The following is a 27,055-nucleotide window of genomic DNA, read 5'->3' as shown; positions in this document are numbered from 1 at the left end:
GATATAGAGGCACAAATTCAATCATTATCATGATATATGATCCCACCTATAGCTTTATAGACAATCAGTAGCAGTCTAGCGAAGCAAAACAATATGTGTGTGTGTGTTCTTGTGTTTCTTGCAGAAACAGGAGAAGCCCAAGTTTGTGTTGTGTGTGACCTTTGCGGAAAATGGCGACGCCATCACAGGAGACTCAAGTGGGAACATCCTGGTGTGGGGAAAAGGCACGTTAACTTATTCATTACTTCAACCTTGATTTACACAGAGTGGTCCAAAGAGAGCAGTTCAGTCTCCTTAGCCTGGGTACCATGTGGGCAAGGATCCAGCATTTAGACATTAATACTTACAAAACTGCACAATCTCTCTTTTTGTCCCTGATTTGTCTATTGATCACTGTGTCTGCCTGTCTATCCATTAATCTACCCTCCTCCAGCAGTCGACCTTTATGTCCAACTCCCTCCAACTGAACCGTCTCATCCATCTCATCCCATCTCTGTCACGCAGGCACTAATCGCATCAGCCACGTCATCCAAGGAGCACACGAGGGCAGCATCTTTGCTCTGTCCATGCTGAGGAACGGCACACTAGTGTCTGGAGGAAAAGACCGCAGGCTCATCTCCTGGGACAGCAGTTACCAGCAGATACAAACGGTTGAGGTGAGAAAATAGTTCCATAAATATTCCACGGTTTCTTACATGTAAAATAAAACTGAAGTTTATAAATCACACATGATTTTAAGGGCGAAAAATGATTTAATTGCGAGACCGCATGGATTTTTAATGGTCAGCTTTAGAGCTCTGCAGCATCCTAATGATCTGATCTGCTACCACATTTTGTTAATGTATTTCAATAAAACGTTAAGCTGCATATCCAGCTTCTTCTTTTAAAGTAGGTTGCTTATATTAGCCAGAAATTGCAGTGCTGCCCGGGGCGAGGGAATATGCATTCTGAATACTGCACCATTTCATAAATATTACAGAGGATGAGGTGTTTGTGCTCTCTAAGAGATTCATTGATATTTATAGTGACAAGAATTATAGATCACTCGTGTCTTATTTGCTCTAATGAGACCACATTATGCAGTAAAAGATTAGTTGATGTTTATTCTTCGCTTCCAGGTGAACAGATGGCTTACATGATTATTGTATTTTCTCTCCGCAGGTGCCTGAGTTGTTTGGTCCTATCAGGACCATAGCAGAGGGCCGAGGGGAGACTGTGCTCATTGGGACTACCAAGCACTTTGTTTTGCAAGGCAGTTTGGATGGAGAATTTGTGCCTATTACCCAGGTAGATACACCCATGTAGTACACTGTATCTAAATTTGAATTTCAATGTAGTGCTGCAGCTAACAACTACTTTTATTACTGATTCAATTACTGGACAAAGTAAAGCTCACATTTGAAAGGCTGTAATGTTGCAGCAGATGAAGAAGGAAAACTCTCCTCTCCTCTTCAGGGTCACACTGATGAGTTGTGGGGTCTGGCTGTCCATGCCTGGAAGCCTCAGTTCCTCACCTGCGGCTATGACCGGCAGGTCTGCCTGTGGGACTCGAGTTCCCATCAGCTCATCTGGACCAAGAGTATGGAGGTATGTTTAGTCAACACTGCCGCCTGGGGTCAGTCATGGGAATTACATACAACAGCACACAGCAGATGATGAATCAGCCATGTTTTATCTGTGCTGTTATCCTTGGGAATCAGCCGAAACTGAATCTCCGGAGTAATATGACTTTTAAATCAGTCATGTACCATATACATTATTTCACTTTTCAGTGAAGCTGCATATTGAACCACTATTGGCTTCAAAACTAACTGTAATGCCACACAAACTTACTAACTCAGATTCAAATAGTATAACTCTCACATGCATCATTGTGCACATTGAAATAAAAATAAGAAAAACACATTTCTCACTTTCAGTATAATCTTCTTCCTGTTTCTGGCAGGACGCTGCCCAATCAGCAGGCTTCCACCCGTCTGGTGCTGTGGTTGCTATAGGAACCCAAACTGGCAGGTAGAGCTCATCATCAAAAAAGCAAAGAAATAAAGCGTTTATTGAGTTATAAGTAAACAGTCGTTGGCACAATCATCCAGCGCAGATCTGAATCGTTATTTGATTAAACCAGATTGCTGAGCAGTCTGTCACTGACCCTGCAGGTGGCTGGTGCTGGACACTGACTCTAAGGATCTCGTCACAGTGCACACAGACGGGAACGAGCAGCTGTCTGTGATGAGCTATGGACCAGGTACATAACTGCTGACAGTGTGTCTCCGCTGTGCAGACACAGTGTTGTCTGTTTATCCTTTTGTTATTTGAAAATGTACAGCACGGCTTGTATTCATGTCTAACAGAAATTTTAATTATTACACAAAGAAGAGAAAACACACAACTTTATTTGAAGTCACATGATGAATTGATTTTAAAGATCTAGGCGGTCTTTATAAATTAATATCTGCAGACATCTACATTTTCTTTTCATTTATTCCTAATAATCTTCCTGTCTTCTTCTATTTTATTTAGATGGTAACTTCCTGGCCATCGGTTCCCACGACAACTACATCTATATCTACGCTGTGGGAGAAAATGGGAGGAAGTACAGCCGAGTGGGGAAATGCTCGGTGAGCACCTGTATTTATAATCCCCCCTCATCCATGGTTCCTTTATTTTTAGTTCCTCCCTGCATCAACTTTATATTTATAGTTCCCTCCTTCTGTCTATATTTGGGCCTCCACTCTGTACACTCTGTCCTCACGGTGTGTTGATAGAAAAGCTGTAAAATGATAAATGACAGCGAGCTGAGTCATACAGCGATATGTCTTCGTTAACATAATGACTAAGGGTTGCAAAATAAATCCACAGTTTTTCGATTATTTCTGGTGTTTGAAAAAACATATGTCTTCTACTCCAGGAAAACTGTGTAGTGCAGATAAAGATAAATAATCTAACTGCCTCTGTTTGTATGAAATCTCAGGGTCACTCTAGTTTCATCACCCACCTGGACTGGTCAGTGGACTCCCAGTACCTGGTATCCAATTCAGGGGACTACGAGATACTTTACTGTAAGTATGACTCTGTCTATGCCTCTCACACCCTTTGTCAGTTTGGTGGGTTTTTGATTGTGTGATGTTATAGATGAAATAATGTGTAAAATGATCAAATATATATGACAAATTGACAACTACTCAAACTTTCTTCATTGGTTGATTCCTTTACACTTCTCATTTAGTATCATAAAACGGTGTTATATCATAGTTGTGTTGGACATCAGAGTTAAAGGAGTTTAACCCAAAAAAGATTCTGAGACCAGAAAGACCAAAACACAACTACAGAAACTTGTAACTTTGGCCAAGACATTTGCGTTCATGTGGGATCCCATCACGGGGAGTAAATAGCGGATTCAGAAAATATTTGGAATCGGGCCTTTAATAGTTCATCAGGAATTAATGTTACATTATTTGACATGCTGCTAGATTAGCCTGAGTCCCCCCAAAAAGCCCCATGCTAAATGAGCCTTTTTGATTCAACTTATAGTCAGATACAAACATGTATGAGTTGCTGCATAGAAAATCATAGCGACTTTGAACATAGCGGTTTTGAACCTCTATCATAAATTGTCGATGTGTAGCAGTTAATTGTACACATTAACACATTGGTGGACACACTTTCAAAACCTGAGCTGACGTGTTGACAGGAGCTGTTTTGCAGCGAAATTTGTGCTGAAAATGTGGTTATGAGGTTTCTGGGTATTTTCCCAGGGATCCCATCGGTGTGTAAACAGGTGGTCAGTGTGGAGACCACCAGGGACATCGAGTGGACCACCTACACCTGCACTCTGGGCTTCCAGGTCTTCGGTGAGTGAAAGCCCCTCCCCTCTCCCTCTTTAAGGTGTGTTAGTGTTTCAATGTTCATTCAACAGAGCCTCCCACTGCTCTATGCTCCTCAGGTTTGTGGCCCGACGGCTCAGACGGCACTGACATCAACGCTGTCTGCAGGAGCAACGATAAGAGCCTCATGGTTACTGGAGACGACTTTGGGAAGGTCCATCTGTTCTCATACCCCTGTTCACAGTTCAGGGTAAAATACTGCATACTGTCATGCAAAATATACATCTCTGTAAAGTTAAAAAGAAAATTAACATATTGTAAGAGGCAAAAAGACTAAAAGTTAATTATTTGGGTTTTCTTCTCAGGCTCCCAGCCATGTGTACGGCGGCCACAGCAGTCACGTGACCAACGTGTCCTTCCTGTATGACGACATCTACCTGGTGTCGACTGGAGGGAAGGACATGAGCGTGATGCAGTGGAGGATAGTCTGAGGGAGCAGACAGACACAGATACTGTCGGTTTCCTACTGCTGCTGGGGTCTGAAACCCACCTGAGGCAAACTGAACCGAACTGAACTGCACTAAACTGAACCGAACCAAACTTAAATTAACTCAGATGACAATAACAAAAGTGGATCTGCCTGTACTGGACTGAAGTGAATTAACAGCAGAGGAACCCGTGTCCTGAGTCTGCTTCCTGATCCGCTCTCAGATCCCACATGAGATGAACTGAGGTGTAATGTGCGGTTGCTTGAAATACAAAAATCTTGACTATTTCTCCTTTTCTTCATTCACACTACATGTAAAAAGAAATCCCCCTCTCACGTACTGTAGCCTACTTACCAATGACACAAGACAAAACAGATCAGATGGATCAAATCCAACTAAACAGAACCAAAGGCTCTGACTTTCTGACAGCAGCTGTACAGTTTGGCTTTCACTGTTCTTGTATTGTGCACACTCCAGCCACAGATAACGGACACAAGAGGTTTGTTTCACTGCCTGCACCAGACTGAATATCATCGCACTGGAGATCCAAGAGCACTGGAACAAAAACTGTGTACGGAAAGAAAGAACGTAGTGATTTTCTAATTGTTAAACTTTGTTTTGTTTTGTATTTAACAACTCAGGAAAGCACTAGTGAATCAGGACTCTTCCCTGTTATTACCATTGACATATCAGAAGGAGCCCTAAACACATCTCAAAACGTGCCCATTACTGAACTATTTGCATTGGGTATGAAAACTACCCATACAGTCTAGGCAAATGCTTGCAAATGAATTTTGTGGACATGATACCTAAATACAGAAAGGAGTCCAGTCAGATGTGATGCTAGCCATCATTTGAAGCTATGATCATTTGGGGAAATTATTTAGGGCAATGAAAAATGATATCTAGATTCAGAGCTACAGTTTTAAGCATTTTACACTACCCTAGCAAAACATTTTCTATGCTTTTGTGCTTCCAGGTGTTAAAGAAAACACCTTTTCTATTATTTATTGGTCATGAGTCAAATCCTTCATTGCCACTTTCAGTTCCTTTGAGTTTTTCCTTACAATAAATCCCAGATGTGTAAATATCCTGAAAGGTTTGAAACTGATATGAGAAAAATGTGGGTGAATATACAGCATTTGAAACTGTTTGAGAGCTTTGGAATGGGTTGTTCTATCGTTCATTTGCCTTGAAGTGCAAGGAAAATGAAAATGAAGCATGTATTGGGGTTTTTTCGATGATGTGAAGCCTTTTCAAATCTGTATCTATCTACATTTCACTGCTCCCAGATCAGTTGAGGAAGGGGAAGGGTGAGACCATTACACTGTAACTGTTTTTGTCTGATGTGCACCATCAGACGCTGGCAAGATATTTAACCTAGAGGTGTTTTTTACTCTAATGCACTGCTTCAGCCTGATAAACGTACGGCAGGTCTATTTACCTGCTCATCATATCACCATTTAGCACTTACTGGAGCTTTTCATGAACCTGCTTTCAATCTTCCAAGCTTCGCGCTCCTCATCTTACTGTTAACAGCAAGCCAATATTACACATATGCATTATTAAACAGGATAGGGGGTTCAGCAGATTTTAGTACGACAGCTGATGTGAGGCATGTTGGTGTTGTTCTGACGGTTGATGGCTGAGTGTTGGCGCTGTCTTATCAGGAAAACCACTGAAATCTTCTAACAGCAGTGAGATGAAGTCACCACTCAACAGAGTGAATGTAACATGATTACCACTAAACATTTGGGGCTGCAGAGTACCATTGAACATTTAACATTTGTCTGACAGTAAATGCAACATTAAACTCCTATGGGGCTGTGTCTCATATTTTCCATTTTGTTTGACTTTTTTTGTGTGATGTTTATTTATTTTAAAAGAAAATCCCTTAGAAGTGTAATGTGTTAATATAATGCACACTTATACTCTAGCATGGTTTGTATTTCTTTATAAAAAAATTACCATACAGAAGACATTATGGGCATCTTATAGCCACACTTATAGCTTCTATAGACCACCATAGCATCATGAGGGCACACTGGTAATACTAGGGATGGGGTAGGGGGGGCGTCAGAGGGCTGTGAGCGTGCGTCTTCGCCGCAGGTGGGCAGCATTGAGCCGGTGTGCTCCCCCCCTCCTCCTCCTCCTCCTCCTTCGCACGCAGCATTAGCATTTTACCCCCAAATCTCTCCACCTCACCAAAACACTCCGAATGGGAAGAAAATATGGCATGAGGGAGGCGGCGGCTGACGACCACCGTTCACCGTCTTCGACCGAGCACGAGTCCCGGCTGAACATGGACTTAAGGACACGCAGCAGCGCGCGTGGGGAGCAGAGACAACGGAGCACAAAGCGGATGGGAGAAAACGCTCGTGTACTCGCTTAGCGTCTCTGCAACACGACTCATCATCAGCCTGTAAAAAAAATCTCCGCGGACAAGGGACTCGCAGTGGACAGCTGATTCGAGCCAAACAGGCTGTACGTACGGGAAAAATAAGCGGACTGCTGGTGCTTTTCATCAGCCTCATCAGTGCCATCATCTCCGGCTGAATAAAAGACGAGAAAATGAGGTAAGCGGCGGCCAACACCATGCGCTCCGTTTGACGCGTCATGACAGATGCGCACCGACACTCAGCCCTCTGCCTCCAGCCTACATCTGCTTTTCTACGTTTATCTTAGAAGAATACACAGCTAATATTGCGGTGATCAACCTTACGGCTCATTTTCCTCCTATAGAGAGCCTTATGGATTATAGTATTATGAGCGTCCAGGGGCCCACCCACCGGGCCTCAGCTTCACACAGGCGTCCTTTATCATTCGCTCTGCTGTCCAAACACCCAAGGCGAATCATCTATTATCAGTTCTGCTGTTTCCCCCCTCTTTATTAGCCCTCTATTGTCACCGCCGGACCCGCCCAGTGTGTTAAATGCAGCTCTCAAGCCAGGTTGATGTTGTCATGGAAACGACAGCATCATGTATTTCTGCACATCATCAATACCTGGAGGAATAAACTGCACCGGGCAGTGTGAGCGGCTGCAGGGGGGAAATTGGATGTGTGAGTGGCAGAAGAAGGAGGAGGAGGGTGTTTATTCTGGTGGTTGCCAGGCAGGTTATCAGACAGACGCCCCCCATCCGCCCCCCCTTCCTCACACACACACACACACACACACACACACACACACCTCCATAAGCCAACTCCATGACGGATCCACACATGCACATGCTCAGCCTATATGAAATGTGTCTCATGTTTAAATCCTCAGTCTATATCCGAGGCTGTGGATGGTATTTTCGGCCTTTCCCTGCTTATGTTGGCATGCAAAATGTGCTGAGGCCCAAATCTTCTCCAGCAGCAGAGCCTCTGTACTCTGTTCTATTTGTGAAGCGGTCTTTTTATATTTCCCACTGCTGCCTTAAGTTTGACTCCTCTGTGTCTCTGTAGCTGCAGCCTGCACCATTCTGTTTTATGGCTTCAGATTTACTCTGACAGCTCTCCTCAGATACAGTGCACTCTCCCTGCTTTTACTGTAGCTACCGGTGTTTGTCTGCATGTGTGTATGTGTTTCTGTCTGAGTGTGTAGTTGTGGCGTTACTCCCCTCAGCGAGAAAGGGAAAAAGAAAGCCTTAGATGCTCTCACATCTGGATATCTAGTCCAGCAGATTTTTTTTCCCTCTACCTGTCCTGATCCAAATAACTCCGCTCTTTCCAGTAACCTCACACAACTCAAAGCCAGTAGCTGAACTATCATACGCTCAGACAGTAAACATGTAAGATTCATATCTTCCAGTTCACTTGGATGAACACGCTGTTTCCTCTTTTCTGTAAAACTGTGCAGCTTGTGTCCCATCCTGTGTGTTGCCAGAGGCAGATCTGTTGTTTGACTCAAGCCCAAAAGGAAGTCTTAAATCTCCACGAAGCAACAACAAGGTGACCTGCAGAGTCAAGAAAAAGAAGATTTAATTCAATTACATCATTTGTTCAGCATCAGTGCCTCCATGTCTGCATTTATGTATGTGCATGAACATGCTCATGCATGTGTGCGCATGTGTGTGTACATGTTTGAGTGTAGCTGAGCTATTTTTAGTCTGGTTACACTAGTAGTTTTATTATGTGATGCTTCCTTTGTGTGTGTGTGTGTGTGTGTGTGAGAGAGAGAGAGAGAGAGAGGTGGGTGGGGGGTAGAGCGGGTTATGAGAGAAACAGTGGAAGAGGGCATAAGCGAGACGTCCATCCAGTAGTTTTAATGCAGGATGATTTCTGAAACGGTTGTTGTGGTGACTCATCGTGGGAAAGGTAGAATGGGCGAGCGCAGCCAGTGGAGGGTAAAATGCTGAGTTATGCATCATACTGCAGGCTGCTGCTGCTGCTGCTGCTGTTGCCCTCCGAGCTGATCGATGAGCAGCTCCACGTGAGCCAGCGTCACCGCGTACAGCCACAACACTCACATGCTCCATGCTTTTCATTGACAGCGGTGGTGTACAGTTTCACTTCAGCCTTGCTGAGACCAGGCAGGAGCAAGAGCAAAGGAGAATGACTTTGAACTCTGAAGTGACTAAATCATAATCACACTGCTCTGGATAAAATAGTCTGAACCTGGCAAAATTTATATCTGACCCCTTCTGATCAAACAATATGTTGACAAGATTGCCAATCGCACCAGATATTCAGTGGTAGCTATTCGTACCTGGGACCTTCCAATACTAAAGGGCATATTTTGGTCAGAAGAAAACAGCTGACAAATGCTGCTGAGTGATATGCATGCTAAGAGGACTCTTATTTTGTAGCAATGCGTCATCAGGGATATAGTTTCTTCAAAATTAAAGTCTTTTGTTAAGCAGTGCTGAAGATGTTTTGTCTGCCTCCTGTAGGCATCAGCAGCACTTGACCAGTGCAGTATGTTGAATTGTACACAGCTGTGTAGGTCATGTGACCACTTGGTTAATAGGGAGAATACAGTGTTCATATTTGCATATTTTTCTACATCAGGGGGGTTGGGACTCCCCAAGGGGTGGGGTGGAAAAAGTAGTTAAGATAGTGAAGCGGAAAATATATTCTGTGCAAAATTAAGATTTTATTTATCAAAAACTCCTCTGTTTTCTCTTGTTTCTCATGTGAATTTCTGGATCTTTTTCTCTCCTCATGCACCTAAAAATAATTAGAATAAATCCCTCTCTGGTTATAATCTTCAGACACACAATGGTGACAATACAACACTAGAAGACTTTATTTTTAAACTTTATTTCTGGTCCAGTAGCTGGTTTGTTTTTTCAAGATAAACACAGATACCATGTGATTTCCCTCAATCTCTCCTTATCACGTACCATACATTCTCTAAACACCACAAACGATTATACATACACCCTGAACATTTTCTAGTACAGCCCATACATCATACACAAGCTGTGTGTTGTTGGAGATTTGATGGTGAAAATGCATTTTGTGTCTTTTTGACATGATGGAGGTCAAACCAGCCATATCAGATGACTCCACCACATACTGTGAGAAGCATTTACAGCCAAGCGAAGCATTTCTTCTTTCTCTCTTTCTCTCAGGCGTTGCTCCACATCATCCTACAGTTTAAACCCATTTTAACACTGGAGTGTGTTTTCTTCTTTTTCAGCTTTACCAGCCACTAATTTAGGATGCATGTTCTTATTATTTCAAGCAATAAGCCCTGCTTTAGAAAAGAAGAGTATCTTGTAGTTCACTGACCCTCACAGGCTCCATTTTAGACCCCGAGTCTGTTGCATGTTTCTTAATATTTTCTAAACCCACAAAGCCTCCTAATCTTTCAGTGGACTAGATTGCTCTTTGTTTGTTTCCCACACCTCAGCTTGCTTTGGCAAAGAAGCTTAATAGTCTAAGTTTGCGTCCGCCAGATGGACCACCATTTGAAGACGAATTCTGATAAGGCCACACTAGATGAATGAAAGCCTTTGTTGCTAGAATATAAAACTAATGATTTCATCTGCTCCCACAGTACGCTTTATTTTGAGCTTTAATGTTGTGTCCTTTAAATGAATCCTGAATCCTGAATGAAGGAACTGGTGTGTCGCTGTGTGTTTTTCACTCTGTGGTTAATTGGTGATTAAGGGTTATGGTTTACATGCATTTTCTATTCGCTTACTGTGGAATCTATTTAAAGCTACACCCTACTGAACTTTGCATGCTATAGAAAGGCTGGCTGTAAAAGCTCTCTTGTTTCCTATATAGGCAAACATGTAATTTCCATCCAGTGGAAATGATTCCTTGGAGGTTGAAAGACGGCACTCCAATCCTCTGAGTGGAGAGAGGTGACTGGTCTGCACTGGTCACATGATCTTCTCCCTCTCTCTCTCTCTCTCTCTCTCTCTTGCATTCCCTCACTCTCTTGCAACACTCCTCATCTCTCTGTCTCTCTCACTCCTTCCCTCCCACTCTTTCTGTGTCTCAGTCTTAAGTCTGCTCTGTTGGCGTGGTGGATTTTTAAGAACGTCTTTCAGAGGATGTGAAGAAGTGAAAGGTTGAGTCTGCTTCAGCGTCAGACAGCATGTGCACCGATCTCTCCTCTCAGGCTGACACTTCCCCCTCTCCTCCATAATCTCCTCCTTTATAACTCCTTTCATCGTTTTGCGTGAGGACTGGACTGTCTACTTCAGCGACATGTATTCTCTGGATGATTTCGGGTAAGGCGACACAACTCCTCGTCACCTCCTCTCTTAGTTTTCCTGTGTTTTCAGGAGTAGTGTGGGTTAAAGTAAAACTGGCTTTGGAGTGTGCTGGAATGATTCCTCTCTCTCTAGTGTTTCTGTTTAAATCCTGGCTCAGCCTCCAGACTGCAGAATCTGTTCGTTTTTGTAGGATTGTGTGTCTGCACTGTCCTCTATATCGTTCCAGCTCTACATTCTGTTGAAAAATGCAACTAGCTTGAGTTGGAGAGAAATCGAGGAAAAATTGGAGAGGAAAATCTCCTGTAGGAGTTGCTGACTTTGTCTCGTCTGTCTCCCTCTTTCCACCCCTCTGTCTGTGTTTTCTCTGGAGCCAGCTGTTTGTCGAGAAGCCTGATTGGTTACCCTTAAGCAATCTTTCATTGGTGCAGTCTTTTTCCTGGGAAGAAGGAATGAGCTTCTCGCTGTCTGTCAATGTGTCCGCTCAGCTGCTCTCTGTTGTTCCCAGGATGGATCCCATCTGACTCGTTGCATGTGTAAGAAAGAAAGACAGGAAGAAAGGGATAGAGAGCGTTAATCTCTGAATGGCTGAATGAGTGGGACTATCAAAAGCCAGATGATGCAAGGATAAAGGGGTCTCTATATAATATGGCCTTGGCAGATTACAGCAGACGTGGTGATTTGTTAAAGCTCAAATACAGATGTGGAGCCGAGTGGGGCAGAGGAGATAACATCAGAGGTTTACGCTTGACCACATGCACTCCAATAATCTACTGTAAAATACAGTCGATCAGAGGGGAAACCTCTGCTGCTCTCTCACAGTATGTTCATTATTTATGAGGGACTGCTCACCAAAGTTATCATAGTTAACGAAAAACTAAAACTAGGTGTGAAAAACATTTTAGTTAACCAAAGTAAAAATAAAAGCTAAACTCTTGGAAAAAAATTTAAAAAACTAACTGAAATGCTATTGTGTACTTTCAAAACTATCTTACATGAAATAAGAATATGCAGGAAATGTTTTTAGTTTGAGTCTTCGTCTGTTTGGTCAAATTTGTCATCACAACAAGCAGGAAGAGGCCTTGGTGCGTCTGTTTACTGAGAGTGGGAGTCAGCTGCCCTCCCAAAGTGTTGTGTTTGTATTGTAATATCTTAATTCTTAAATCCCCCCTTGACAAATACCCCCCATATCATAATACAAAAACATACATCTTTTACCGAAACTAATAAAAACTAATCCAACACTAAACATTTTTAAACAATAAAAAATACTTCTGAAAATGGAAACTAAACTTGATGGAAAACAAAAATTAGAAAGAAATTAAAAAATAGAAGCAAATACAAAGCTAACTCCTCTGCTCACACTAGAATAGTCAGTCAGAGACTTTTTATATTATAGCAGTTTTCTGAAAACTAACTTTGCTCAGCTCTTCATCTGAACCATCCTGCCATCACTTCCTCATCAGTTATTACTTATCTTGCCCCTCTCCTCCTTTTCCTTCCCTGTCATCCTGCAGACTTCTCAGCACATCAGTTACAGTGCATAATTCAGTTAATAACACTGGGTACAAAGAAGAATGCAAGTCTATGGGATCATATGATTCCTCACTGACTGAGAAACCACAGAATTGTATTAAATATGGACGGGCTTATATTCGTCATTTTGTACCAGCTACGTGTCTGGCTGTATATCCTATGTAGTGTTTTCCTCCAAACGGAAGCGATGTTTCCCTTTAAGGATCAGGATTAGTGACAGGACGCGAATGGGAGAGAGAACTGAGGAAGGTGGAGTGAGGCAGAGGAGAAGGAGGCGTGGGGGAGGGGTTGTGTAGAAGTGGGGGTTGCTCTCCATATTGTACTGTATGTGTCCGTGACAATTAGCCTGCGGGCCAACTGGCATCCACAGAGGTGTGTAATGAATAAGTGATGCCATCATGGGGGTCGATATGCTTTACTGCTGCTTGCTGTTGATATGCTACCACCAAATAATCTGCTTATATTAAGACAATGATTGCTAATCAGCTTTTCATTAAAGAATCCTTCAGTCTCTTTCGATATATTGATTCTGTACATCAATATAAAACCTGTTCCAATATAAAGACTGTTCTGGATTATTGTACTGCACAAAACATGCTTCTACTCACTGATCCATCATATACACCGTATTTTTTGTCAATATTTTTGCAAGGTAATGGTGAAAGAACCAAAAATTATTTTACGACAATTTAGGCTTATAATTTAATCAGATGAAAGTGTGCAGGGTTTTTTTGGTTCGTTCGCAGTCAGTTTATAATCTGACACACAATAAGAATAGCTGGAGTGTGAGAGTTCCTAACACACGGAAATCAATTTTATCTTAGTCCGAAAGCATGTCTGTTTTACTGAGATCCTTTTTTTAGAGTCATTCATTAAAAAATATTTGTTCTGCAAAGATTTGATCACAGAGAAAACAAGAGTTATATGCGAGAGAAACTATCCAAAGTTGTGATCTTTCTCTGATTTTGTGTATGTAAAACATATGATGACTAAGTTCCAAGTTTACCGTTTCTAACACAGTACATAGGTTGTGCATATTTCTTAATCATGTCTCTAATAAGCCACCCTGGGTCATGTTTGATGGTGATCACTTGCCCTGCAGCAGTTTAGCATTGCCTGTTTTCTAAATGTTAGTGAGCAGGCAGTGTCCCTCCTCAGGGCACCGCACAGCCTTGTCTGTCACAGATCGAGCTTGTTAACATTTGCCCGGCCTGGCAGAGAAATGTCCTGCAGTCCAGCTGGGCACTCGGAGCCGCAGACGAGTCAATGGTTATTCTGCCTGGCACAGGCGTTCCTGTGAGCTCCCGAAAAACAAATCACTGTTGACCGGGGCTCCTGTTCAACCAATGACTGTTGACTGTGACTCTAATTTAACCAATCGCAAGTGGCGTTTTCTGCTGCTGAGTGCCCTGGCATGCCCCATGGCAGTGTGACTCTGTGTCGTTTGTGTTTGCTGTCGATGTGACTTATGAGGTCAGCTATTAGAGTGGAGGCCACTGAACCGGAGAGGTCAAAGTTCAAAGAGTACTATTCATCCTCGCGCTGGAGCCCTGTCAGTCCTGGGAATGTGTGCGTGTACGTGTACGTGTACGTGTGCGTGTGTGTGTGTGTGTGTGTGTGAGAGAGAGGGATACAGAATCTGAATGGGTGGGTGTATTTATTGCATGTTTCGATCACATTTGTCATATTTGATCATATTTTGTTTATTACCTGAGAGATACCCATACCTGGTCAAAGTGTCACAATAAAATCAAAGGGGACATCTGTGTATAGTGTTGTTTTGATCATAACATTCACTAATTTGCAATATTACACCATACAGCTGAGGCTGATGGATATGTTATTAGATTAGCAAGTATTCAGTCTCAAACTAAAGTGACAAATTTGGACCTGATGATGGTGTCAGATGAAGTCTTAGGAATCAACATGAATGTCTAGACAAAACTTCATAGCAATCTGTTCAGTAGTTGTCGAGACATTTCACTCAAAACCACAAATTTGAATTTAATGGTGTCACTAAAAGAAAAGTAAGAGGATCACCAAAGTCCGTAGGAATAGAAACATAAATGTCTGTGCAATATTTCATGGCATTATTTCATTCATCCAATTGTTGTGAAGATATTTTAGTTTGGACCGACCAGCCGAAGAGCCACACTGCTAGGATGGCTAAGAATAAACTTGGACACTGTTTCTAAATTGCCTCAAACTTTTCTGTGCTGCAATTTCTTGTTACTTGTCTGCAGCTGTATACCTCTCCACTAATACGAGCTAATATGGTCAGATTTATCGGCCCAGCTGTAGTTTAAATTCATCTGGACTGCAGTCTGGACAAAGTCCCTCCAGCGACAATAAAGCTGATGACCCCTCCTGTGCGTTAAATTCTGATTGAGCGCTAGAGTTGATCAATGACTCAGTGGATGTTAATGGACATTTAGTATGCACTCCTCTTCCAGTTAAAATGTGTGTACATGTGGGTGTATAATCACCAGCTACATGTGTCCTCTGAGGTAGAGGACATCCCAATCAATGGGGCTGACCACTTTATGGACCGCAGGATGTTACAGGCTGTGCTTAATACTTGGTGGCTATGGCAACAGCAGGCTGGAGATGAAAAAAAAAAGGGGGGGGGGGGGGGCTAACAGCACCAGTGCCTCCACCCCAACCCACCCCACCCCCATAATACACACACACAGACATCAATGTGTGTTGGGGGGGGTAGAAGCTGGTTGAGACGGATATGAGGTAATCTCCCCTGGGTTAACAGTGCTACAATAGCACAGAGGTTCAATGACAAACACACATGCTCATCTGTCTGACAACAGGCTGGTTAATGACTTCATCTCTGCCAGTCTGTCCATCAGTCATCTCTTTGTTGCTGGATGGATCATCATAGTGGATGCAGCGGGATAAGAATTCAGATCTGTCGGACGTTTTTAATCTCTTTTTTTAAGTGGATGTTTTCGGTTATTTAAACAGCCATAGCTCTTGTTTGTAATTCATGTGGCAGGCTTTCAGCAGGAGGATTTAACTGCTTTTAATGAGTTATACTTTTAAGGCAGCGGAGCAGCACAAGAGGGAGTTTGTGTCATAGACTGCTGCTGCTTCTGCTGCTTTTGCTGCTTCTGTCGTTTTCCTATTTAACAAAATGGACATACATCGATTCCAAGTGCTTCGTTACTGCCTCCCTCAGAGTGTCAGTGATTCAGGGTTGTTTTACAGCCACATCTCTGCCAGGTTTGTACAAACACTTTGTATGAGTGTGTGTGTGTGTGTATGTGGTCATTTCTGCTTCCCGTGTATGTCAATAATGAGTGATGGAAGTTAAATGTCAAAGGCAGCAAATAACTTGAAAGAAATAGATGAAAACCATTTTGGGGTGAATAGAACAGAAAGAAAGAGCTGTAATGTAGAATATTGTAAACATCAACAAGGTTCGACGACGCTGTGTGAAGTAAGCGTTTGGATGTTCCAGTCCAGACGGACAAATCTTTCCCGGTTGTGTTTTAATCAGAGCTAAAATACTAATCTGCAATCTTAATCTGGCGTCAACAAATTGTCTGAATTTAGGTTATTTTGGATTAGTTATTGTGTATGCAGATAATTAGATTTTTGCACAAGACTGCAAGCAAAACATCTTTTCATTAGTATTTTGTGTATAAGAGTTAAGAGTCAGAAGTTGTGATTCTGATGTGTTTCGATGATTTCTTTCCTCTCGCCTGGTCTCATGTTTTCAGTCAAAGCCAGAGATGCTGCCAGAGAGATGCAGCCCTCTATGTAAACACTCCACCGAGCATCTTCTTTATTCTAAACACTCGGCAGCTTCACATAGAGCATCCCTGAATAATGGCTGTATAAGGGCTCCATACAAGTATGGAAGAAAGCATGGCTTCTGGCTAAAATTGCAGCCTTTCGGGCCAGTGCCCTTCTCTTTCTCTCTCTGTTTGGTGCTGGGAGGATGGAATATATGGAGAAGAGATGGAGAGAGGGGAGAGAGCTTTGGTTTCTGCTGCTGTCCCGAATGAAAACTGTAGGATCAAGCAGCTTTGCTGTCTTGGTATTATGAGGGAGGCGAGGAAGAGAAGAGGGTGTTGATTTAAACATGACAGACAATGAGGTTTTAAGTGTACAGTGTGTGCAGGTGCTGCTTAAAACTGACCTGAACCACTCATTATGTCCAACACATGAACCCGCCTGGCCTTTTAAACTTGACAGTAACAGCATCACAGCTTTAGCCATGAAATTTGTCTATCATCAGACATGCTGGCATTGAGTTTATCCTTTTTAACACATTATAATACATATTGCATTATGTTGCAAATCAGTGTGGGCAGTAGTGGAATTTTTCTGCATCAATGTGTCGCAGTTTCTTGAGGTATTTAATTCACTTTGTCAGACCTTCCTGGCATTCCTCTCTCATTATTTCTGTATAAGCCTCTTTTAAATTGATTTTAGCGAAAATTTACAGTGAGGATCGACCCTAACCTCACCCCGATTCTTTGCATACCTCCAACCCCTGTTTCCCATCCCGTGAGTCCAGTAGCTCGCAAGTAAGTAAACGAAAAAGCTAAGCAGTGTTGACCCTGGTTACAGCCTGGAGGGGCGACTGCATGGCACTAAACTGAGGATTTCCCCACCCTTAAGACCTTACCTTCTAAAAATTGTCTTTTTTAATTTCTTTTAATATGATATTTTATCATTAGATATTTTATATTAATTCTAAATTGTGCTTGTGCACCAAGTCCTTCCCTCTTCAAACCTAATCCATTTTTAACAGTAGTCATAGTAATAGAAATACAAAATGGAGGAACAGAATGACAAAACTAAGTTAATGAAGTACACAACATACTGGAATTACAGTAAGTTATTGTTAGGTGTAATAAGTTAATGTGGCTGTGGCTGACCTTTGCTTTGTGTTCCCTTGTTGAATGAAATGAACCATTTTCACTGTGTGTGTTGGTGCCAGTACGCCTGTAATCACTGACATGTATTTCAGCATATTATTTCATCAGCATAATACATGTGAACACACAGGGCAACAAATGCAGAGTATAGTTTGTGTATTTTATGCCACTATATTGTGTGTGTGAATTAAAAGTAGCGGCACTGGAAACTGATACATCATGGCATGAGATTGAGCTTTTTGCACAGAACAAATGGGACATTTAGCTAAGAACATAAGCACATTAATGCGGTTTGCATTAATGCCATTAAGACCACAGTACTCTGCTCTCTCTCTCTCTCTCTCTTGCCCATTTGGAGCTTAATTGTAGCCCTTTCCGCTGCATTGCACTCTGTTTTGTGTATCTTCGGGGCAGGGGTTAGATAAACACACTATGGTGTAGTGCAGTTATCACAATCTGGACAACATGATGGATCAGGGACGTTGAAGCTTTGCTGACAATGTATAGATTATGGGAATCTGAACTGCTGTGCCTGTATAGTCATCTTGTTAGAGGAGCTGTGATGCATTAGTGGAGGAGATGGAGATATTTTTATGCCATCAAAGCTTAGTTTTAAAGTCTTTGAATCCTCATTATTGTGGTCTTAATCATGATTACTATGAAAGCACATTACTTCAATGTTCAGGACTAATACCCTACATAGAAAGCCTCATACATATTCATCATACAGTAGAAATACAAATGTAGAATTCAATTTGACTTTGGTGCAGTTTGGGGAAAAAATGCAACTCTGCACCTTTTTTTTTAGAGTGTAGTTGAGTTTTATGTTGTTGGCATCTGAAAAAACCTGGAGTGAGTAAATGCTGTATTTAAGATGCAGGCAGAGATTCATTTGTTTTGGGGGGACTTTATTGTAGATGGTGTGCTGTCTATAAATATTATACAAGAACAACTAAACAGAATAGTTTATCATTTTGGGAAATATAATCAATCATGTGTAACCGAGATACCACCAAGATAGCGTAGTGTAAAGATCAAAAATGGGGAAAACAAATGTGTAAAAACTTAAATTCTTGGCTCAGACCAGTAACTCCCTTGAGTCTCCAGTGGTGGAACATCTAGAGGAAATATACCAAGGAAATAAACAAAAATCTTATCACCTTACAAACTTTAGGGCAGCTCTTTGGGAATGCACTCTGGCACTGAGGTGCTTTTAGCTAAATCCTAATGCTAGCATGGTTAGAAAATATAATGACCATGTGCACGATCTTAAGCACGTTAGCTTGCCAATATCTGCTAATTAGCAAAGCACAGCTGAGGCTGATGGGAATGGGGAAAGATTGAGAACCTTATAGGGGATCTCCACAGTTATTACAGCCCATCTGGGGGGAACATTAAAGGTGTGCAGCATATTTCAAGGAAACCTGTCCAGTTGTTGAGATATTTCATGCTGGCTCATAGTGGTGGTCGACCAAATGAAATTGCCCCCCTAAAACAAATAAAAGAAAAACTATAGAGTTGAGTAAATGTTAAGAATTTAACTGTGCTTAGTATGCTCACTTAAGAATGACCAGGCTTCACGCTGTTTCTCAGCAATAAAGTTGGCTCGTGCTTTTTTTAGTTCCTGCAGGCCTCTTTCCCTTCATGTGCCTGTGAACAGTACTTTCCCCGTGGAGCAGATTAGAGGTCTTGTACGAGAGTTAAGTCCTGGTTAATTTAGATTTAAGACTGCAGTGAGGTAATGATCTGCCTGCCAGACTCTGTCTCTAATCCAGCAAGTCAGACAGACCTCTTCCCTCCGTCAGCTGGACCCCAGCACCCACCCAAACACACACACACACACACACTCGGGCATCCATACGGTTAATGTATACACCCCTGCCTATGCTGTACACAGGCGGTGGCTGTGCCCTGCCCCAAAAAGCCCAGTGAACCCTAGAGGCTATAATCCTCATGGTGAGCGTAATAATAACAGACAACTAACGGGATCCATACACAGTAACCAATCTGTGTGTGTGTGGGGGGGGGGCTTCTGTTGCTATCTTTGTGAGGGCCGCTTTCAGTTTTAAGCCATCGTAGTGAGGACATGCTTCAAAGGACTGTTTGAAGGTTTTAAGCCTTGCTTTTAAGGTTAAGATTAGAATTAAGTTTAGGTTAGGGTAAGGCTTGGGGTTGGGGTTAGGGTATAAAAGTACAAATTGTTTGTCTGCATGTATGAGTGTGTGTGCTGGTCTGTTTCTGTTGCCCTAAGCTGGCCCTGCACTAAAAATATCAGTGACTGTTATTTTTGGTGTATGTACAGTATGGTTACCATAATATACTGTGTGGGTGTATAATTATGTATTTCTGTTCCTGTTTGAAAAAAAGAGTGGCAGTGTGCAGCCTCAGTCTCAGCAAGATGCAGCGACAAGTTTAAGCACCACTTGAACTTTAACTGTCTGCACTGTTTGTGCTCTACATTTCACAGTAGTGTGCAAGGTTATTCAGTCTGTTTACTCCTGTCTGTGGGTCAAAGGAAAACCCAAACTGGAAGATAACTTCGAACATGCTTATTATACAGGCTGAACTGTATTAAGTTGGTGTAGACATAATTTGGAGTGTCTTTCCACCCCAGACAGCCAGATTGCAGACATGGCAGCATATTGCTCTCCTGTGATAAACGCTGTTTACTTGAAGATACCATTGGATTGAACTGGATTGAGTTATAACCCTCCCTGACACTGACTTTGTATGTCTCTATTAGCTCAAGCACCAACCGGGGATGCATAAAACTGTGTAATTATCACTCCTGCTGCACAGAAAGTCTCTCTGGATGCTTTCGTCTCTCAGCAGGCTTTCATTGTACAGGAGGTTATGATTTTTTAAGAGACTTAATTAGCATGAAATGAACTGATTAATTGCCTAAATGAAGTCATCACCAGCTGTGCAGATCGACCCCTGCACCTCTAAGATGCAGCAAATAATCAGGGTTAAGTCTTCATTTTGTCTGATGCCATAGTTGAGAAAGGGATTAATTAGGATTTTCTGTTTGCGCTCATCACACTATCAGTCCTCCTTTTATTATTTTAGGCATCAGTTTAGCAAGCTAGTGGGGCACAGAGGAGGTGATGGAGAAGGCCCTGAGCCACGTTACATGGTATGTGCCTTTGATCAATGAACTACTGGGACTCCCCGACTTTCCTTAAATTTAACAAGATATGCAGCTGATGCTTCTGAAAACTTTGTTCTGGGTCCGTTTTTGGAGGACTTTCATATTTTTAATCCAGGAAAGAGTCTGTTGTTGGGTGTTGAATAAAGTAGCAGATGTGGTAGCAAACTGCAGCCTCTCCAACACTGTGGGTTTTAATACTATGTACTCTCCGTAGAATTTATTGAAAAATAGCGAATACAAAGTAAGAAATATGACATCCAACAATAACTTTTGTGGAACTTTATGCTGCTGAGGCTAAATGCGCAATCAGGAGGTGGATTGGATGTTTGAGTACAGAAATGGTGAGTCATCCTGTTGGCCTACAGGTTTAAGCTGCAACATGAACAGTTTGAGTCCACTAAGGGACCTTTGTTCCATGTGCTTTCCCTTCTCTAGCAGTAGCAGAGTTTCCTAAAATCTGAAGCATGAGGCCAGGACTCTCATGCTCATGCTAGCTTTGTCATTAAACAGTATAGTGCACTGCTTTTGTATCAATGGTTCGACATGCATAGACCTTTGCTGACGACACGCTTCTCTACAGCTTTGGTAGCCTTTGGTAGTGTTTTTAACGTTTACTTTGCATCATGGAAACAAAGGCATAACAAATCTGAACTGCTGTCATGAGCCAGCCGTGCGGCCTGTTTTGAATGACCCATCATTTGTTCGGGTCTGTTCGGGTGCCTTCCACTGTGAACCAGCACGATGAAACAATTACCCCAGCAACAAAAGCTAATTGCCATGATAACAGAAGCTCTGCCCTCGGGTGCTACCCAGAAAGAATGCCACATACACCCCACCACCCCAACCCACTCCCTCAGTATGCCAAGGAAACACTTTCCCAGCCTAAATACATCCAGCGATTTAATCACGAAACTGCGTATTCTCACAGAAACATGAAACTACTGTTCTGAATTATGCACTCTCAACCCATCATGTGTTCAGTGGTGTGTTGGGCAGGACCAGCTTCAGGCATCATTTCTTCCCCCTGCTAATGGACTGAAAACACAGCCGTGACACTCAGAGTGTGTATGTATAGGATTTGTGTGGAGGAGGGTGGGGTGAGGGAGGGCACATATGTCTGACCATGTGTGCAGGGAAATGCTTTGCTTAATTCAAAAGCCTGGGAATGTGGCCTCCTTTTCACCACTCGCCTATGAGGCTTATTTGACATGAGGAAGTGCTCAGTGTGGCAGAAGCCTTCATATCCTCTCTGCCCTTGTTTTTCCTCTCTGCTGTCTATTCATCTCCTTCTCTTTCTGTGCTCTGTTCTCCTTGTCTTTTTTTCTTCTCGGCATTCTCAGGCTGCCTTTTGAGGTGAATATCATTCAGCCGCCTCTGAGAAATCTGCTTAGTCTAGCAAAAACAAGGTGAAATGCTCAGACAGGATCTGTTGGCCAAACCAAGTCAAGCTGAACCGTTTTAAGAACCAAACTAGTACTTCAAAATCAGAATGCATGTGTTTTCTCTGCTCAAATACAAATATATTGTCAGACCGTAAAAACTTTTTAGATATTTGTGCTTGTCTCATTAGCCCGTCAATGTGGTGTGAGAAACATATAGTGTTTTTTTTTTTTTTATCCATGAGCTGGTACTGTGGAAGTGCTTATGCATTTTTAAAGATGTAGTCTATAGAATCCACAAGAGGGAAAATACCAGCAGGCATAAGCCTTCAGAGGATTGGAGCAGCTTGAAGAGAGAAACTGACCAAATAATCAGCTGTTGTTCATTTAAGCTTTCTGCACCTTAGCGAAACTGTTTGGAGCAGACGTAATCAATCATGGGTTGAAAATCATGGTTCAGTATGTACCCTGGTTCGTGGAAGAATTTTTGTCATTTATTTTGAAAGATGTAAACAGTATCTTCTCGGCCTGGATTCTTAAAGTAAAGCTCAAATACTGACATCTTGTCAATAATAAGACGAAAAGAAATAACACAAATATAAGTAATGATCTGTAATAAAACTCAGAGCAGCATTTCTACAGAGCAGGCCCAACACAAATAATTGCAAATGTGAAGAATCCTGTATTTATCTGGCTTAATCATGGCTCCAAATGAATGATAATGTTGCTGCGTGGATGTATAAATAAGCACCTGTTTGTTAGCACATTAGCCATATCAACTTTATAATAGACCCTATGAGAAAACCCCTTTCACAGCAGACATTTTGACTGTCAAAGCAAGAAAAGCACGGGAGGAAATAATATTAATGGTGGCTGCGTTGCATTTAGGTGAGCCAGTTCCAAGGCTGTGGTATTTTGCATGCTCACTCACTGTCACAGCTTATTGGCCATTTTTTCTTGTTATTTAATTTGACCTTCAGCTCTTCCTGTTTTGTACATTCCTGCTCTGAACATCGGTTTGATTCATCACGTTATTTTAATGTCACTGACTGTGATTATCAGCAATAAACGACCTTTTTCAGATTATGCCGTATCGCCTTCTGTCCCTTCATCATAAACACACCATCACTGTTTTCTTTGCCTCTCTTCTCTGTCATTTCTCCACTCAATTGTTGTTTTTGGACAGAAAAGTATCGAGAGTTTGAGTAAAATGGGCCTCTGTATTTTTTGTTGTTTTTTTTTTGTCGGTAGAAGCAGCTGTGATGATGTTAAGCAGCTATCATGTGCCCTATTGTGCCTTGTCTCCTCTGTGTCATGTGACCTAGTGAGAGGCCGTCACCCTCAGTAACTAGATCACACACAGAGGCGTTTAGCACGCTGTCAGAAGTGGTGAGAAGTCTTTAAGTCCCTGAAATTAGCTGAGCTGCTCCGTGAAGATCTAGGTTAGTGCAGGTAATGCAACCAAAGGAACACACTAAAAGAAATTGTCTCAGTCAGATCGTCAGCCTCTTTCTCTTCTTTTTTAGCTCCTCATCCCATGATGTGTTGATTGAGCAACGTACAGTATGTAAAGGCAGAATTAGACGAGACGCTTTATTTCTGACTGCTTGAAGAGAAGTGAAACGGTCAGCGTCAGGCTGGAGGCACTCCATCCCTCTGGCCCAAACTGCTCCAGAAATAGGGCCTGTTTTTGTAAGAGGATCCATCAGAGAGATCCAGCCACCTCCCTCCACCCCACCCTTTCTTTTCCTAGTGAGACTCTGGTGGTCTATTGGGTCTCTGAAGTGGAGAGAAGTGTCTGTTGTGTGATTAGAGAGTCTGTTTAACTTATTTAGAGATGAAGGAAACATGATGTCTGTAGTTATCCCTCATGGTTTTGCATCCAGTATAGGAAGTTCTCCTCCAGTGTAGAGGCTTAACTTTCGGATGACTATGGATGGCTTCAGAGGTGAAAGTGATTATCATTTTCCACTGAAAAGGACAACCATAGTTTTTGTTTCTTAATCTTGACATATAAGGAGTCAGATTAAATTCAAATGTGGTTTAGTATGAATCTTTGCGTCCGTGTCGAGCAGACCTTTAGTTTCTATCTGGAGTGAATGGTCTGAGTTCAGATTCTGTGCCATGTTTGCATGTTTTTGAGGAACTTCACATTCACATCTGCTTGTGTTAATGACAAATGTGTTTCCTGTTTGATTTTGAAGTTCCTGTTTGTCCCTAGATAGAGGATAGTAATTGTGTAACCATTTTCCAGCCATCAGCATCAACGTCTTTCTTGCTTTTGCCCTGCTTGAACCAAACCATCTCTTTGAATCTGTTGTTTAACGGCATACGAAATGTCTCCGTTTGTGCTTTGATAGCTTTCATATGATATTGCAGCTGTGTAACCCAACAACAGTTGTGCAGTGGGGAGTGATGGACATTCAACGGAGGGAGGGTGGTTTTAATTGTGGGAGTTGTTGCTGAAATCCATCTGTCAAGTGAGCTTTAAAGGCTTCTGCCTTGGGAGAACGACGTGACATTGCTGTGCAGTTTATACTTTCTAATATTATTACATGGAAACAAACATTTGTATACAATTGTCGTGTCAAAACAGGTTGTTTAACTCTGAGATTCTTGTGATGAGATTTTTTTTCATTCTGCTTTTCTTACCTATACTGTATATTTTAGGGGAATTCACCCAACACATAATAAATAATCAAATACTGGATCAAAGAACAACAGTGAGACCAGTGTCTCAGGTGTCATGTAGTCTTCCTCCTGCAGAGAAGAGGAAAGGTTGTTGGTGGGTGGGGGGTCACATGTTGGCATTTGAATGTTATTGCCGTCCTCAGGGCCTCGGAAACAAGTCTCAGCCCCTGATAATAGTTGAAAGTATTTATCTGCCTATTCATGTATCTGCCTCCTCACTCTATTAATGTAACTGTATTAAATCGCCAGAGGTATAACATTACAGCGTATAATCTTATTCACTTCATGCTCTCAAGGTAATAGAGCAATTCATCTTACTTTTGCTTCCTGTCACCATTGTCAGGAAGCAAACACTGCTTTTGTTTTGGGTTGTACAGTTTTGTGCTGCTGGGGAAACATCAGAGCCGATCAGAGATGGCTCCTGTTAACTATTTTAGTTCTGTAAAATTTGATCCATTAATGGATTGAAAATGTGACTGTAAGACATAATCTCTGCTCTCCATACCCTTGCCTTATTGAAAATGTATCAAATCACGACAAAGATGTAAAATGTTACGTGAATTGTAAATTGTAAACAATAATTATTCAATTAGCTCATTTGTCAATCAAACAATTTTGATAATCCGTTAATTGTTTCAGCCAATTTTCAAGCAAAAATGCCAAAAATTTGCTGGTTCCAGAATCTCAAATGTGAGAATTTGGTGCTTTTCTTTGTCATATGTGACAGTAAAAGAACTGTCTTTGGATTTGTCGTGCATTGTACGGACAGATCAAGAAATCTGAAAAAGTAACTTTGGACTCTGGGAAACTGTGTTTTTCACTACTTTGTGGTATTTCATAGACTAAACAATCAGCAGATAATGAAACTCACTTTGATCTGCATCTATTTCTTATCTATTTTTAGTACTGCGGTGACTGAATTTATCCTTCATTCCATTTCATGGCATGTTATATGAACTATTGCCGAGATTGAGGCAGAATAACTGGACAGACAGTGAACACACCAGCAGTGCTCTTTAGATGGTTAGATGGTTCTTGGCCCTCGCACCCTTAAGCTGCTAAAGTGAGTTTGACTGCCAGATACCGAGGTGTTGCAAGTGAAAATTAGAGAAGCCTTTAGTCACTTTGCAGGTTCTGCAAGTTTTACCTCACCTCTGCCGGTCCACATCACCTCTGCCCCTGCTGTGTTTTCATACTGAGGCAGTCTTAACACCTTCAGGAACACACGGTGCTGAGGTCACACCGGTAGTCACACATAGAAAATACGTTTTTTTATCTTATAAACTCCAGCTGTGGTTTGTAGGTTTGTGAGGTGATTTGTCTAAACCAAAAGTCAATGGCTAAACGTATCTTTTTAGTGAAATAATTCCCTTTCAGCTCTGAGGTTGTGAACATGATTAATTTATGCTTCCTCGTAGCTGTGTGCTTGTGTGTGACTTTTCATTTGCTTTTTACCAAACGAGTCTCCAGCTGGCGTCACACTTGCTGATCAAACACTTTTTTTTGCGTTTTTAACACGCTGTGTCATTACCCAACACATAGCGCGCACACACCCTTCTGCACTAATGCCTCCAAACACTTCTTGATGTGCTGAAACGATGCCACTACACCACAGTAAAGCCCAGGAGGGAGTTTTCCAGGGTTCAGTTTTAGGTTGAGGTCTTGTTTATAGCTTTTTAAAATGGCAACCCACCCTCTCCTCAGCTCACACAAGCTGTCAGATTCCCTCAGTGGCAGTATTTTATTCCTGATGTGGTAAATTGTAGTGGTTTCGTGCAGGAAGGTGTGGCTCCCCAGTGACTCCTCAGCTAAGCAGATAATCAACTGTTACTCTGTTTGGTTGGTCTTATTTTATTGACCACCATCACTTTTACACTACTCTGGTCAGCAGTAACAGTATGAGAATTAACAGAGCAGTGAAGCATCTCTGTAATCTAATAATCTCTACTATTTCCTGCTCAGTTATGTTCAGTTTCTAGCTATTTTCTGTTCTATTAGCTTTCATTGCTGATCTTAGTTTTCTCATAAAAACTCTTTTCATAATCCTTTTTCAAAAGCTGGAATGTGATAGTGCTAACAAACACATATCTACTCCTGTATTGGCAAGTAAAATAAAAGAAAGTCTTTATGAGAACATACATTTTCTGGATATCTCTACGTTACTATGTTTCAGTATTTGACTCTTCACATATTCTCTCTGTCTCTCTTCCACCAGTGAACAGAGTATCTGCCAGGCGCGGGCCTCTGTGATGGTCTACGACGATGCCAGTAAGAAGTGGGTGCCCATCAAGCCTGGGCAGCAGGGCTTCAGCCGCATCAACATCTACCACAACACTGCCAACAACACCTTCAGAGTGGTGGGCGTCAAACTGCAGGACCAGCAGGTGAGAGACGTGAGAAAATAAGTAGCATTGCACTTCTGGAGATGAGG

General features: G+C 42.0%; 2 protein-coding genes across 9 annotated transcripts in view; both read left to right on the top strand.

Moving 5' to 3' along the window:
* The window catches only part of eml1 (EMAP like 1), a 47,993-nt gene extending 41,862 nt beyond the window's left edge, over positions 1–6,131 (top strand). For all 6 annotated transcript variants that reach the window (XM_070841798.1, XM_070841800.1, XM_070841799.1 and 3 more), the window contains 11 exons: positions 125–224; positions 505–656; positions 1,162–1,287; positions 1,456–1,587; positions 1,946–2,013; positions 2,157–2,245; positions 2,521–2,618; positions 2,972–3,059; positions 3,756–3,851; positions 3,944–4,074; positions 4,190–6,131. In XM_070841798.1, the coding sequence (XP_070697899.1) occupies positions 125–224; positions 505–656; positions 1,162–1,287; positions 1,456–1,587; positions 1,946–2,013; positions 2,157–2,245; positions 2,521–2,618; positions 2,972–3,059; positions 3,756–3,851; positions 3,944–4,074; positions 4,190–4,315 (1,206 nt within the window). In that variant the 3' untranslated portion in view covers positions 4,316–6,131. The remainder of the gene's footprint in view (positions 1–124; positions 225–504; positions 657–1,161; positions 1,288–1,455; positions 1,588–1,945; positions 2,014–2,156; positions 2,246–2,520; positions 2,619–2,971; positions 3,060–3,755; positions 3,852–3,943; positions 4,075–4,189) is intronic.
* A 673-nt stretch (positions 6,132–6,804) lies between these two features.
* The window catches only part of evla (Enah/Vasp-like a), a 33,077-nt gene continuing 12,826 nt past the window's right edge, over positions 6,805–27,055 (top strand). For 2 of the 3 annotated variants that reach the window (XM_070842733.1, XM_070842730.1), the window contains exons 1-2: positions 10,778–10,984; positions 26,840–27,008. In XM_070842733.1, the coding sequence (XP_070698834.1) occupies positions 10,962–10,984; positions 26,840–27,008 (192 nt within the window). In that variant the 5' untranslated portion in view covers positions 10,778–10,961. Of the gene's footprint in view, positions 6,889–10,777; positions 10,985–26,839; positions 27,009–27,055 lie in introns of those variants that run through there. The other variant, XM_070842731.1, reaches the window with a different exon arrangement.

Source organism: Pempheris klunzingeri, chromosome 13 (genome assembly GCF_042242105.1).
Source record: "Pempheris klunzingeri isolate RE-2024b chromosome 13, fPemKlu1.hap1, whole genome shotgun sequence".
NCBI classification, from domain to species: domain Eukaryota; kingdom Metazoa; phylum Chordata; class Actinopteri; order Acropomatiformes; family Pempheridae; genus Pempheris; species Pempheris klunzingeri.
Note: the sequence above shows the minus strand (reverse complement) of the source record. Positions and strands in the feature narration are given on the sequence as shown.